Source organism: Cryptomeria japonica, chromosome 2 (genome assembly GCF_030272615.1).
Source record: "Cryptomeria japonica chromosome 2, Sugi_1.0, whole genome shotgun sequence".
Lineage (NCBI taxonomy): Eukaryota > Viridiplantae > Streptophyta > Pinopsida > Cupressales > Cupressaceae > Cryptomeria > Cryptomeria japonica.
Window position 1 is genome coordinate 236,685,568 of NC_081406.1, and position 15,621 is coordinate 236,701,188.

The 15,621-nt window shown below is 32.8% G+C and overlaps 1 protein-coding gene across 1 annotated transcript; it reads right to left on the reverse strand.

The window, feature by feature from the left end:
* Positions 1 to 10,026: 10,026 nt before the first annotated feature.
* Positions 10,027 to 13,878, reverse strand: LOC131046575 (alpha pinene synthase, chloroplastic-like). The gene is made up of 6 exons (XM_059214073.1): positions 13,864 to 13,878; positions 13,270 to 13,391; positions 12,935 to 13,150; positions 12,513 to 12,621; positions 10,345 to 10,467; positions 10,027 to 10,218 (listed from the first exon to the last, which is right to left on the reverse strand). Exons 1-6 carry the CDS (start codon positions 13,876 to 13,878, stop codon positions 10,027 to 10,029), a joined length of 777 nt encoding a protein of 258 aa, XP_059070056.1.
* Positions 13,879 to 15,621: the final 1,743 nt, after the last annotated feature.

A 15,621-nucleotide genomic window follows, 5' to 3' on the forward strand; every position in this document is an offset into this window, starting at 1 on the left:
TAGGTGAGAAAGGAGAAAGACCATTAATAAGATTATTCGCAGCTCCCAAGCAACCAAGAAACAGGGCCTCCTCAAAGTCCCCACAACACCTCTCAGTCACAAACATAACACCCAAGTCCACCTCAAAAGAAGAAAGGTAACCTCCAGCACCATCCACCTCAATAGGAAGAACCAGAGAAATAGGAGGAAGCTGGGAAAGACACAAGAAGGCTAGCCACAAAGACATAATGAGGGTGGAAAAAATACACCAAAAAAAAACCACACCCACCATAAACCAAACCTCTAGATTTCTACCAGGACCCGAGAACCTCTTGAAAATAACAAAATAGGGGGGAATAAAGGCAACCTCACCCAGAAATGTCAATTGAAGCAGCTGGAAAGCTCCAAAAAACCATCTCCCTACCTCTATAGGAAAGAAGACCACCTCAATAGGCTTTAAGAAAGCATAAACTAGCTACCCAAAACCCCCATTCACTGTCAAAAATCATATGATTAGATAGGCATGAGAGAACAATAGAAAAGCTTGAAGAGATTTGGAAACCCCAAAACTAGTACATCCTCCCTTTCTCACAACCCACAGAAGAGGAAAAGGACAAAACCATCCCATCACCAAGGAAGGCCCCAAGACAAAAGATCACATGTCACCTACCCATCAACATCCAAAAATATGTGACATGAGAGAGCCCAATGTTGAGGAACAGAACAGAGCCCCCATGAGAAAGCTCGCATCCATCCTCACAACCAACTACAAAAGATTCAACAGCCTCCCACCAGCTCCTACCATTAAAAACCACAGCATCCATCTCCACCTCAATAGGAGAAAGGTTATCTCTAATACCCAGCATCTCAACCTCAATAAAAGATAGGGCCACCTCAATAGGAATAATTGAAAATAACCCAAAATACTGGGATAAAAGTGACAAGACCAGGAATAGAAAGACACACAAGGTAAAACCAACAACAGTGCATAAGGCCCCCTACAGCCCCAAAGCCCAAAACCAAAATGGAAGGAAACCCACCAAAGCATCAAAAAAAGGGGGAGAAAAGCCTTTGGCTATAAAGACCACTCCACCTCGATCCCAAACACACCTATCGTACCCACTCACGAGCATCGCATCCACGTCCACATTCGTAACTTCAACCACCTTTGCAACACCATCTTCCTCACAGGAAATCCTACTCCCTGTGGTGGAATTGAAAAAACCACCACCACAAACCCAAGCTGCAAAGAGAAAGTGAGGGAACAACATACATGGGAAGGCACAACCATGAGGGGTCATCAATAAGCCAAGCACAACCACCACAATCAATAGTCCCTATAAAAGAACAGCATGAACCAGCCAAAACAAGGGCTCCCACCATCCACAAAGCTTTCCAACCAAGCCACAAGGAATAAGAAACAAGGGTGGCCAACACACAGACCGACTGCCAACACGCCCCTCACCATCTTCACCAGCAACTTCGCCTGCAACCCTATCCTTCATTGCTTCTCACATGTGCAGCGTCATTTAAAAATTTTCCAAGCTTGTTTTCTATATCAATAGCCTTATGTTACTTATATATGTTATTAAATTTTGTGTTCCTGTCAACCAATATAATCACAAATAGAAAATCTAAGATAAAGTTCCTATATCATATATATAGTCAAGTTGAGATTGAATAACCTATCCAACACTACAATAGTGTGTGTTATATATAATATTTAATACTTAGATTAAATGGTTGCTTGTTAGATTAAGTGGTTGATTATAAACTCATAAATTATACAAGGTTAAAGTTTCTTGTAATAATTGGATGTATTATTTGTATCTTATAGATGCAAATGGAACAAAAGAAATCCACTTATAGAGAATTAATTTGTTATCCTTCATTTTATACTAACTATTAAGCTATTTAATGATGAATATCAAACAGGTAGGTGAGTTGGCTTGGGTTGTGGGTTTTCTCCCCACAGGTCTCGGGTTCAACTCACTCCCAGTTTTAAGAGGGGGGACTGCTTGCAGGCTATGGATCCTACTCTATTTAATTTTTATTTTTATTTATTTGATTAGGATTCAATATTTATATCTTATACTCTCTATAAAAGGAAAACATAGTCTAAAATCCTTAGGAATGAGATCTCCTTATACAATGACTAATAGGATTCCAACACTTGATCCTTCATTGTTGATGGAACAACCTAAGATATTTTGGATCGTCCAAAGTAAACATAAATCCATTAAAAAAGTCTATGATCAATGGTTGATTATCTATAAGGGTTGCATTTTGTAGCTAATCTATTATTATTTGTCCTTTGATTTATTTCCTATCTTACACATTTTGTAATTCCCCTCTAATGTTCTCTTCTGCATTCTTGCTTCTTTATGTGGATATGGATATGTTCCTATTATTGTCTAATTTACATTTGGATGTAAATCTATCTATGGTATTTTGATCTTACTATGGATGCTTCATTTTATTGCAGTGTATGGCCTTGAGTGTCTATCTTATGCTTTATTTGATATATGTGGTTCATGATTGTTCTAGATACTTGATGTGTTGGGTTGCTGTATGGTGATTTGTGATTATGCAGTTTCATTGAGATATGAGATGGTATATTGTGTCTTTAACGATTATAATAAACTGATGTAGTGATTCAAAACTACCATATGTCAGATGCTAATTTGATTAATGATTGGAATGTAACAAGTGATACTAACTTGATTGGTTGAATTAAAAGTAGTAAATTATGTTTATGTTATTTAATTATTTTAAAGAGATTAAATCCAAATTAATAGAATTGATTATATTCATGTTAGACTCAATGGATGGTTATGATGAAGATGATGTTATAATGCCAACCATTCATGGAATAATTATATGTTTATTGTTGTGATAAAATAATATTGATGTTAACTAGTGCAATAAATTAGATGAGATTATTATCATTGATATTTAATTGATGATTAGATGTGAAAAGGATGGTAAATTGCATCATTCGAATATATTAGAATGCATGCAATGTTAGAATCCCCTTTTGGTTATTTTAATTACTTTGTTATTTTTATATATATGTATATGTTTGAGCAGGTACACTTGACGTGTGAACATTTTAGTGGCTACAAGTATAGGGCATTGACTCCACCTAACTCTATAGGTCTGAGCATGCCCATATCCTAGATAGTTGTTTCAAGAGATAGCACACTGGTTGGGCATTAATGTTACCCATCCATAGCCATCATTCTAAATAAGATGATTTTCCTTAAGTCATGTGATTATACCTTTGGCTACCAATTTTTTAATGTCATGCTACCCTAATAAATATTTTTAATGACTAGTAAAAAAAATTTGTGCATAGTCAGTTATATGTGAATTATTGTCATTTAATATGCATAAATTAAGGATATTTTAATGCTACTAAGTTGAATTAATATTTAATTGTGAAATATGGCTTGTATGTATTTGATTTAATCTAGAATGCATGATTTTATATTTGGTGTCTTTTGGGAGTTAATTGGCTTTATTAGTCTAATTTTGTTTTAATATTTTTATATTCACACTTCAAAATATGAGTTTATATTTGTATTTTGGGGTTCATTTTCAGCACTTCGTCTATTTTTCATAAATTTTGCTCCCAAAACCCTACATGTGAAATTCAAATTGTTCTTTAGAGGAGATTGAATGGATGGAATTTTGTGGGGAGAGGCTCATTTGAATCATGTTGGTGAACTATTTGGGCTATCCGATTTTCATGGCCTCTTTCAGCATGTTTGGCTATCATTTTAATTTTAAATTTTTCTCCCAATTGAAGGTATGAATTCTTAATTTCTCCATTGTTATTCAATTTGAGTGCTTAAATATTGTTTGAAATAATTTATGAAATGATTTATAACCCTTCTATTGTTTTAATTTAGTCTAATTTTGTTTTAATATTTTTATATTCACACTTCAAAATATGAGTTTATATTTGTATTTTGGGGTTCATTTTCAGCACTTCGTCTATTTTTCATAAATTTTTCTCCCAAAACCCTACATGTGAAAGTCAAATTGTTCTTTTGAGGAGATTGGATGGATGGAATTTTATGGGGAGAGGCTCGTTTGAATCATGTTGGTGAACTATTTGGGCTATCCGATTTTCATGGCATCTTTCGACATGTTTGGCTTTCATTTTAATTTTAAATTTTTCTCCCAATTGAAGGTATGAATTCTTAATTTCTCCATTGTTATTCAATTTGAGTGCTTAAATCTTGTTTGAAATGATTTATAACCCTTATATTGTTTCAATTTAGTCTTTCATTGAGTATTTGAATTTATTGTTTGAGTTTAAAAATGTTATGCTTTCAAATTTGAAAACATTACTTTGCATGGGGAAACTATGCCCAAATTTTATTATATGGGTGAAATGGAAATTTTCTTTTATTTTTATTTTTTTTAGTAGAGGACCGATAGGTTTTCTTGAATTTTTAACTTATGAAGTTTGAATTTTTAAGCTTGTTGGACATCCATCAATGGTGGATGGCCTCCATGATTGGTTTTTAGCCAAAGTGGATATATTTGTAAAAGTGATAATTTGATGTTCTAAATATAATTTTATTAGGTCGAGTGTTGATATTATATGTGTAAAGTTTACTACTAGATTGATTCAAATACATTTTTTGGCAATATGGTCAATTAAATGTATTCTGGTTGTATGTAAAATAGAAATGTGAATATGGTTATTTGATGTGTATTGAGAATTGTTGGGCTCAATTGATCAAGTAATTGGTCTTGCATATTGTTAACTTTATCATTTGGTTTCATTTTTGGATTTCTTGATCCTAGGGTAGGTAATACGGTCAATGTTGGCAGTGATGTCCAATGGGGGTCAAGACACAAAGGGATTTCCAGGGTAACTCATTGGGCATTTTAGTTAACCAAGTGAAAATAGTAATTAAAACTTGGGCTGGGATAACATATTAAACAAGATTAAGTCAATTCCCCTCTCATGCCTTGAGTTCTCATATAGACTAAGGATGAGCTGGGAAGGCCTAATCATCCATGGGGCATTGATATGCAATGATAGAGTACCCTCATCTATATGAGATGACTAGTTAGTTCTATGTGAGTCATCCCTTCGAACTACGTGATGACACTCCTCGCTCTTGTTTTCTATGTACCTAGCCCTATAGATACAAGTGTTGCAAGTTTGGTTTGAATGAGATATTAATGTGTTGTCATTGATATCAATATCCTTTGGCTGTCATTAGTGACTAGTTGGTATAGTTGATGTTGAGTTTCATTGTGCAGTTGTGTTGTGATATTTTCTCTGCATATCTTCTATATTATACATCTATTCATGTGGTTTAGATATGTTCTTAAGCAGTGTTTCAAGATGCTAAATTCAAAATTTGGTGCTTTGGATAATTGTGCTAAGGAAGTTGTATTTATTAGTGTGTAATGATGTTTGACAATGTTTCCATGTGAAATGCATGCTTGGCATTGTTGCAGTTTTGGAGATAACTCAATAATGTCCTTAGCTTAATTCTATTCAATTGACACAAGTTATTGGGCTTCAGAAGTGTGGTCTTAAAGTTTGATGGTCTTTACTCTAAGTTTGCTTGACCTCGAGTGTTTACATTTCATGTTATTGCTACGATGATTATGGATTATTGTTTAACATGTATGATTCTTGTTTTGGTCTCGGTTAAGATGTGTTGTGGTCCACTTTACATTCTTTCCCATCACATTAATATTTAGTGCCACCCTTATTTGAATTGTATGTGGTTAAGATTCTTAGTTGACCTTGGGAGATTTTGCATTTATAAGGATGATATAAATAAAGGATAATTTGTTGAGGATGACATATTTGATGTGTGTGTGAAATGTGAGATGGAAAGGAAGTGAGTCGTGGCATATGTGTATGCGATGAAGGTGTGTGAAAGAGGATCTATCTCCCTAATTGTTTTGATAAGTGTTGTTTGAGTTGGTGAAAAGTATTTATCAGTGTGGACTTTCATGTGGCAGCTACCGGAAGAAGTGAGTTGAAGGTATCTACAGATCTTACAGTTGCAGAGGTGCATCAGTGGTGTATTCTTTTTTAATTGTTCTCCATCAGAGTAGTGAACCTCTCTTTCTTTGTTTTCAGCAGTGAGCCTTTCTTTGTAAAAATCACCTTAACAGGTGTCACCCTAATAGGTGCTCATATATTGAGAATAGTATTCTTTGTGGTTTTCCCCTTAATAGGGTTTTTCGTGTAAAATTTAGTCATTCATTATGTACGATATGGTATGTTTTTCATGTTCTTTCATTCTCATGTATATTTTTTTGTGGATTAGATGATAAAGTTAAGTTACTATGGATATGATTAAAGGAAAAAATGTGGATTTCTTTGTACAACTGATTCACCCCCCCTCTTAGTTGTCTTGTGCGTAAGAACATTCAACAATTTCTATCAGAGTTTTGGTTCCTTGGAGAAGATCTTAACCCTTTGAGAAGATCTTGATGGCACACAAACTGACAATCCTTATGTTTGATGAACCCAGCTATGCATTCTAGAAAATGAAGATGCAAGGTTACCTAATTTCTCTTGGCTTTAAATTTTGGATTTTTGTTACACAAAATAATATCAAGTCGTTGACTCTCGTGAACACTCCAAATGAGATAAATTTATTTGAAGACAATGAAAAGGCAACATTTTCTATCTTTAGTTATCTTTCTTAGACTGAATGAACAAAAGTTGTATCTTTAGAATCTACTCATAAGGTTTGGAATAAATTAGAAAAGACTTATGAAGGAGACGATACAATTAAACAAGCTAAGTTGCAAAATGCTAAAACTAAATATGAATGCTTGTAGATGGATGAAGAAGACAATATAACTAGATACCTACAGAAGATGGATATTGTGGTAAATGAGATCAGAGGTCTTGGTCAAATGTATTGAAATGGATATAATCCTTTTTTTTTGGATGATGGGTGTGAGATCATAAAAAGGTCTAGAACTGTGATTGCAACAGGAAAGAGGACATGTGGAAATGTTTATCAATTGAGAATAGCTAACAGATATTACCTGATGGCCTAGAGAGAGGGAGAGAGAGGGGGAGAGAGCTTATTTTGTAGTGATAAAATTAGAACTTGATCAAGAAGATAAAATCCTCAAATAACCACTATTTCTTTATTAGCTTCCACACAAATAGAGTTAAAAGAAAAGCGCAATAGAATAAGGAAAATTGAACATGAAGAAACATGTAACAAACTATAATGTACACAAGAAAGTCTAATTACAATCTTTTACAATTTTTAATTAATATGATATTAGATTGAAACACATGGGATCTTTCCATTTAACTCATTTGAATTTCATGAAATATATCTAAACAACATAACTCAATTTTTTATTTTTTTTAAATAAAAAAAAAAATTATCAAGTGTCTAAGATTGCATAGAAAAGAAGAATATAATTTCTAATTCGAGTAACTTTTTAAATTTATTAAATGAGAAATTTAAATTGGTATCTGGGGATGTTTCATCTCTAACCATCTTCTCCTTCTACAAGGTAGTTACATCATTGACTCTCTTAAGGAAATCGGCACTGTTGTGCATGGCTTCCTTACTGACCTCCACCAAACCCTTTAATTTTCTCTTCAATTTTTTAATTTCTTTCTCCATCTTGTCAAATTTCACCTCATTCTCAGTCTTCATAGTCTCGATGTCCTTCACAATTTGTTGGGAAAGAAAAAGTTCCTCAGTCTTATCTAGTGTAGGAATCTCAGTGAACATGGCTATGAGATCTTACTGTTTCAGAATATTAATTTCCCCAAAGAACCATCAAAAATATTTTTCCTGATACATCTGCGATTTCCCCAGAAGAAAATCAACATCCTTTTCATTATCTTTGTTCTTATTTGGGTCCACATTGAGAGGGATGTCGAGCTTTATTTCATTAGCCTCCTTGTCACAAATCAATGCCTTACCAGTCTTTTGTTTTTTCATATTTTGTGGTCCCACAATGTGGGTCCGTGAAAAAGGGGTTTTCTGCTTAGCAGCCCATCTCAGAGGAGTTTTTCTACTGCTACTAGTACCAAGGGTGGTGGTTATTAGGGGACCCTCATCCTTCGAGGGTTTATATTTTGAATCCTCTAACACTTGGACATCATTCTAATCCATAGCTTTCCCACCCTATGTATCATCAAACTCCATATGCGACACATCATGCACCTCTTGGCTGGCTAAAGACTTAGGGTTTTTCAGAGAGGGGGAAGGCTTTACCTCATGGGCCCTCACATACTCCATGATTAAGATTATTAAATCCTCATGAAGAATCGGGTTATCCTCATTCTTTGCATGCTTTCTAATAGATAACTCTAGGGACGATAATAAGTAAAACAGAATAGAAATTCTCTTACCATGTCTAAAATGATTCAAAATAGTGAAATGGTAACAAAAAACACTAGCAAAGTTCCCGTCGAGGGTAATGTACCTAATGATGAACTATGGCATGTCCACCTAGAGACTCTGAAGGTCCAACCAGTTGTAGCCTCCATCTGAGTTCTTCTTAACCCTACTCCTTTTACTAATGAATTAATTTGTTATATATGTATATATATTGAAACTAAAAAAATAAATGAAATTAAGTTTAATTATATGAAATTATGTTCAATATATATATAAACATAGACATGGGAAAAAAATCTTATGAAAATTGCATGGCTATTTATTTCTTAGAGAAACATACACAAGTGTATACAATCATTCGGTACACATAGATGATGAATAAATCATAATTATTATGATATATTGCATATATCAAAGGATACCATTATTTTATTTTATTCTATAAAAGTGGAAAATACCACTAAACTTTATTAATTATATAAATTTTACAATCTTGGTTCAAAGAGCACCAGTAGGAAAGAACCAGGCAAAGAAAACCTTTGGTCTTGCTCATGCAAAGGACACCATTATTAATAACACATATGTAACCTAATTAAAAATTCACATAGGAATAGGTTCAATCATGGTTTTAGTTATAAGATTCTTTGTCTCAATGCCTAAAACATTAAATCTGTCTCTTTCTCTGTAGAGAAGCTAGAGACCTTTTGATAAAGCATATGCATGATCTTTGGCAATTATTGGAACATTATCAATTTTAAAATATTCCCAATTTAATTCTTTGAGTTTTTCATCAACTAAATAATTCAGATACTCCAATGCATTTTCCTCTATAGATCCTGGATGGTCTTTCATATAACAGGTTATACATGATTAAGATTATTAAATCTTCATGAAGAATCGGGTTATCCTCATTCTTTGCATGCTTTCTAATAGATAACTCTAGGGATGATAATAAGTAAAACAGAATAGAAATTCTCTTGCCATGTCTAAAATGATTCAAAATAGTGAAATGGTAACAAAAAACACTAGCAAAGTGCCCATCGAGGGTAATGTACCTAATGATGAACTATGGCATGTCCACCTAGAGACTCTGAAGGTCCAACCAGTTGTAGCCTCCATCTGAGTTCTTCTTAACCCTACTCCTTTTACTAATGAATTAATTTTTTATATATGTATATATATTGAAACTAAAAAAATAAATGAAATTAAGTTTAATTATATGAAATTATGTTCAATATATATATAAACATAGACATGGGAAAAAAATCTTATGAAAATTGCATGGCTATTTATTTCTTAGAGAAACATACACAAGTGTATACAATCATTCGGTACACATAGATGATGAATAAATCATAATTATTATGATATATTGCATATATCAAAGGATACCATTATTTTATTTTATTCTATAAAAGTGGAAAATACCACTAAACTTTATTAATTATATAAATTTTACAATCTTGGTTCAAAGAGCACCAGTAGGAAAGAACCAGGCAAAGAAAACCTTTGGTCTTGCTCATGCAAAGGACACCATTATTAATAACACATATGTAACCTAATTAAAAATTCACATAGGAATAGGTTCAATCATGGTTTTAGTTATAAGATTCTTTGTCTCAATGCCTAAAACATTAAATCTGTCTCTTTCTCTGTAGAGAAGCTAGAGACCTTTTCATAAAGCATATGCATGATCTTTGGCAATTATTGGAACATTATCAATTTTAAAATATTCCCAATTTAATTCTTTGAGTTTTTCATCAACTAAATAATTCAGATACTCCAATGCATTTTCCTCTGTAGATCCTGGATGGTCTTTCATATAACAGGTTATACATGATACTACTTCTCCATGATCTGCCTCAGCCTTCAAAAATAATATCATATTTTTCATAAATTTTCATATATAATTCTTTTTAAATAAAACCAATTGATCATATGCATGAACAAATATGAAGTTTTGAAAGATAAATTATCTAAACTTATAGCATACCTTGAAATTCTTTGTGTCACCTCTTAATCTAAGGGTTAAGCACAAGATCTCATTGAACCTTGATGGATAATCGATTTCTTTAATAGAATCATTAGAAATGGGAACATCTAATAAGAGTACAGGCTGTAAGGTCACAACACGAGCCCCAAAGATTACTTTTCCATTCTCTTAATATTCCTCCAAAGATGGTATATAACCCATAGCAAGCCACTTTGCTTCTTGAAAGTAAGCATCTATGTAAACTTCCCATTGTATTTAAACAATATTCCAAGTTGATATTAATACTTTAAATTGATTAAATTCCTAAGAACAATAGAAAATAATATTCAAAATGAATACTAAATCAAATATCTATAAAAAATTGGGGATGACCCTGCACTACAATGGTTCTTGTCCGCCTAGTCTTAATGTTGGGTTCTAAGTTCAATTCCGACCTGAGCTGGTTTGGATGATGATAAATGGGTGATAGAGGATGGAGTTGGGAGAATGACCAATGAAAAAAGAAAGGATTGTGGTGGGTGGGTCAATGGCAGCAGGAGATTGATGGAGATGATGTCCTTTTTTCTCCATCCTTTATAACTAGACAAGTGATATGAAATAAATATCTCTAGTTCACTTGGGTTTGTAGAATAAATATTTTTTTAATCCATTGTTATCCTATTTTCTCACCCTCTATAATTTCTCTTTCATTGAGATTTTTTTCTTCATGGCATTCATTTAGGTCATGATAGTTTCCTAGCTTCTTAGATATTGGCATCATTCAAACACCTCATTTGGAGTTGCCTATATTAATGGAGTTCTCAAACTAGATTTATTTTACATTTTTTTTATTCAATCTAGTATCAATTTCCTGCCAATGTATTTTATTTGAAGCCACAACACCTTGACCTAATTACATGGTTATAATTTATAGTTTCTCAATAGATGTTCTATTTTGTTTTCAACTCTAGATTAGTATAAATTGAATTATTTTAATGGAAGTGCTGGATGTTTTATTTTCATAATAAATTTTTTCATGCTTACTTATTTTTATCATTATAAATAGTCACAAACGAACTAATTGGAACTATAATTTTTATGTGTTTAACAAACTTAGTCAATAAAATGAGTTTTTTTTGTACTCTTAGTAAAGTACTTCTCAAATAATTCTACCATCATTTTATGATTAATGGAACCACTCGCACAATAATTGTTTTTTATCATCATCTCCTTAGTGGAGGGGTTGGATTACTTCCTCTTAAGAAATTATTCTAGTAATATGTGAGGTCATATCAAGGAGTTACTTTTTCTTTATTAACCTACCTAAGAAATATTGTTGTTTATTGTAGTTCAATACCCTCAAGATGGCTCGGAATACCCTAACATTCATTTTAAAGTGTCACCCTATTGAATTCTACATTAGTAGGAGGAGAGATCTCTCCCTCCTCCTAGTGCACTGGCATGTTCTTAGTGATATGATGGGTGATGTACTCCTTACTTTAGTTGTTTTTATTTGATTCTAGTTTTTAATCAATTATATTTTGGTAGGTCATGCACACCTACCAATTTTGTTTCATTGTAAACCTTCTATTATATACACCTATAATTCTAAGATTAATAAAAATCTAAGGTTAGAAAGCTAAAATTAAAAATGAAACAAACTTAGAATAGTAAATAATAAAAATAAAAGATAAGTCCTAGATCACACTAATAGGAAAAGGCCCTCATACTCAATATATGAAATCATTTACAATAATTTTTTGCTAACCTAATATAAATAAATAAATGATGAATTTCTAGATTAATATAGATTTTTATTATCAATAATGATTAACAAGTACAATAAATAATAATAAAAATATTCTCTTTATATACAAGAAAAATAGAGGTCAATAGATCAATAGAATTGAGAGAAGATTGTTTTTATACATAAGCTATTTTGTAACTTATTTTATAATTGAATGAAGATATACATTTTACGTTCTCATTTTTTAATAGTTATCATCCTTTTTAATGAATTAATGAGATATAAATAGCCTTGAAGTTGCATTTAAAAATTTTAAACATAGTGAAGTGAATATCTTAATCATTTTCTATACACTTTGATTAATAGAATTTTAATTATACATATCAAAAATAAATATTATAAAACCATAAAACTTTACACACATAGTCAAGTGTGTCTCTACCTTGAGATTTTTTTCAGCCTCTTGAGCCATGTCCCTCACACCCTCATCAAATGCTTTGAATATCAACTTCATAAATTTTGGAAGTCCTTCCATAGATGGTAAATCCCACCTTTCATAAAGCACAAAATAATATATTAACACAATATCTACATCTATCTTTCTATCAATCAATATATTAATAAATCGGAATATTTGTTATTTATTAATATCAATAGAAACATTTTTTAGAAAGTATATGATAAATATGGAGAGGTAAACCAATTTCTATCTACCAAATAGAAATTATAATGTATTATCATCAATGTGTTAGTTACTTACATGGAAGCCATGATCCCTACAAAAACAAGTAGAAAATTAGCATGAATATGGTTTAATATCTTTATTTATATCACCCCATTTTATGAATATAAGTAAATGAGTACCTTTTAAAGGCTTCTGTGAATATTTCAAGTTGATCTAAAGTTCCATAAGTGTCATAAATATCATCCAAACAAGTGACAAAGGTAGCCATCTTTGCAAACCCAATTCTAAAAGTAGAATACTTTGGATCAATACACAATCCAGCTGCCCAAAAATAAAATTCCACATGGCGATGGTGAGAAAACTCTAGTTTAGCTAGACCAGACTCTGTCCACCATCTAAAACACACACACATTACTATATCAACTTAATTTTTAAACTATTTCAATTTAAATTTTATCATAAATAATTTATTCTTCAAACAATTAGAAAATCTTGCATAATATGAATTTTTTACCTTGAGAGAATTTGAAGCTTGTGTTGTTGAATTGATTGGATATCTCCATATATGTCAATATATGTCCTTGCTTCCAACCTAAGCACATTTGTGTGCCAACGAGACTCTAGATTGAATTTTATCTACTATAACACATAAATTAGAATTACAATCAATAAATGGATTCATAGGCTTAATATGAAGAGAATACTAATGGGTATGGATACCTCTTTTGAAATATTAGTATTATTCATATTCGGTAGATCTTGTTTTAGATATGTTGTAGAAAAGGATTTGGCATTATCCAAAGCTTGCTCCTTAGGAAATTCAATGAGTGAAGTTCGAAATAAATTTAGAATGCTCCTTAACTCCTCCTCATTTGATTGATTGTCTGAGTAAAAAAGTGTCCATCTTTACTTTTGAATTGTTGCAACATACCTGATATGACAACAAGTTAGAAACAATTTTATCGTTTGTTAATATAACCTAAAGTATATCTAATATCAATGTTTGTTAATATGAAATTTAGTGTGTTCATATATTCAATTAATAAGATTGAAAGGTTATTATAGGTAAGGTTATTAGAAACATGATACTAATGATTGCAGATATCACCTGAAGAGACGCCATATCTATGTAGGCGAAGAATTCAAAAACCCAAAGCTGTGGTGTTGAGATCCACGCAAGAACTCCCTCTCTCATTTGAACATATCTATCATATCTCACACATCTATTAAAAATTCAATCAAGCATATTCAATCCAATTGAGCACAAGTATGCAATAAAGGATTCAAACATTCAAGTTTCAACAATCATGATCAAGTTTTATGTGTTCCTCCATGATGAAAGAAAACATTAAAATCCATCAAGCAACATCAAGCACTGTGTGAGAATTCAAGGCAATGGTTTCATATAAAAGGTATCTTTATAATTTCAACAATTTCTAATAAGGTCTTCAACCTCTACCCTACTAGGGATAACCTCTCTTTTCCTCTAAGATTATTGTAGTGGACGTGGAAACACCAACACAGGTTTTGACTTAAGAAAGCCCCCATACATCACAATATTTTTCTATCTTTTTGTGTGTGTGGTTACATATTCAATGTAACTAAGAGTTACAAAATTGCACACTAAAGATAGTGACAAACATTCTCAGGCCTCGAACAAGGAAAAACTCCTAGCCTATATCAAATTTCTCTAGCTACTGGAACTTTTAGGCTGGTTTTTGGAGAGAGGTCTATAGAGCCTCCTAATCCAAAATATGAAAGTTAATATTGATGAAGCTAGCTTTAGACTACGGTTCCTTTCTCCACAGTCTAGCATATTGTACTCTAGATTGCTATCATAGGTTCTTCTTTGTCTCCTAGTTCTAGATTTGTACTTTTATGTTGGCTTCTAATTTTATATGTACTTGTAGTGTCATAAAATTGCAACCCTAGCAATTGTTTACCACATTAGGGTCCTCATGCATGTGACATCAAATCCTCTAGCCTGGTCAAAGACTAGAGACTGCTCAACCCTTTGAATTTGCTTCTCCCTTGGCCTCTGCACCACCCTATATGCACTCTTCCCTAGAGAAAGGGGTACGATAGGGGCGTAGCACCCTTGTCGTGCCCTTGTCCCCCTTAGGATAGGGGCATGGCGCCCCTGTTTTCCCAGGATAGGAGTGTGGTGCCCCTGTCCCTACCCTATTTTGGGGAAAGACCCTTTCTTGAGATTGCATTGTAGGTTCTGCAGTGAGCGGGAAAACTTTCCCTATGTCAGCCTCTAACGAAAATCAGTTTCATTAACCCTAATTGATATGTATTTGAGTGGCATTTTCCCTCTCATTTTTGGGAGGAGAAGTTCAATAAGGTGAAAATTTGTGATCAAGCATTCAAGAGCATTCAAGTAGCCCTTTCAAGCATTGAGCATCTCAAGTCTCCCTTCAAGGCTAGGTATTGCATTCAAGTCAAGGAATCAACCATTGAAGAGGAGATTGATTCCAACATTCAATTCCATACAAGCATTTCTATCAACATTGCTATCACAACCTCCCTTGAGGTGATTTACATTAGTCTTTCATTTACATTTACTTCCAAGTACTTTCTTTCATTACTTGGTTAATTCCAAAACTGGGGTTTGACTTGAAGGCAAACCCCCAATCCCAACCCATTTTCCTCTCTTTTCTATGTGTAGATTGTAGGTGCATAGCTATACTTTCGGATTTGGACTCCATTTGCAGAGGCAAAAAAACCATTTTCATTTAGTGGATTTTTTGGAGGACTGTGTACATTCCCACCATGGTTCAGGAAACTTTTCCTCAAATTCGCAGGGCGACTTCATCTCGACATATTACTGCCAGATCCAAGTGCACAGCTTCATCCCATACTC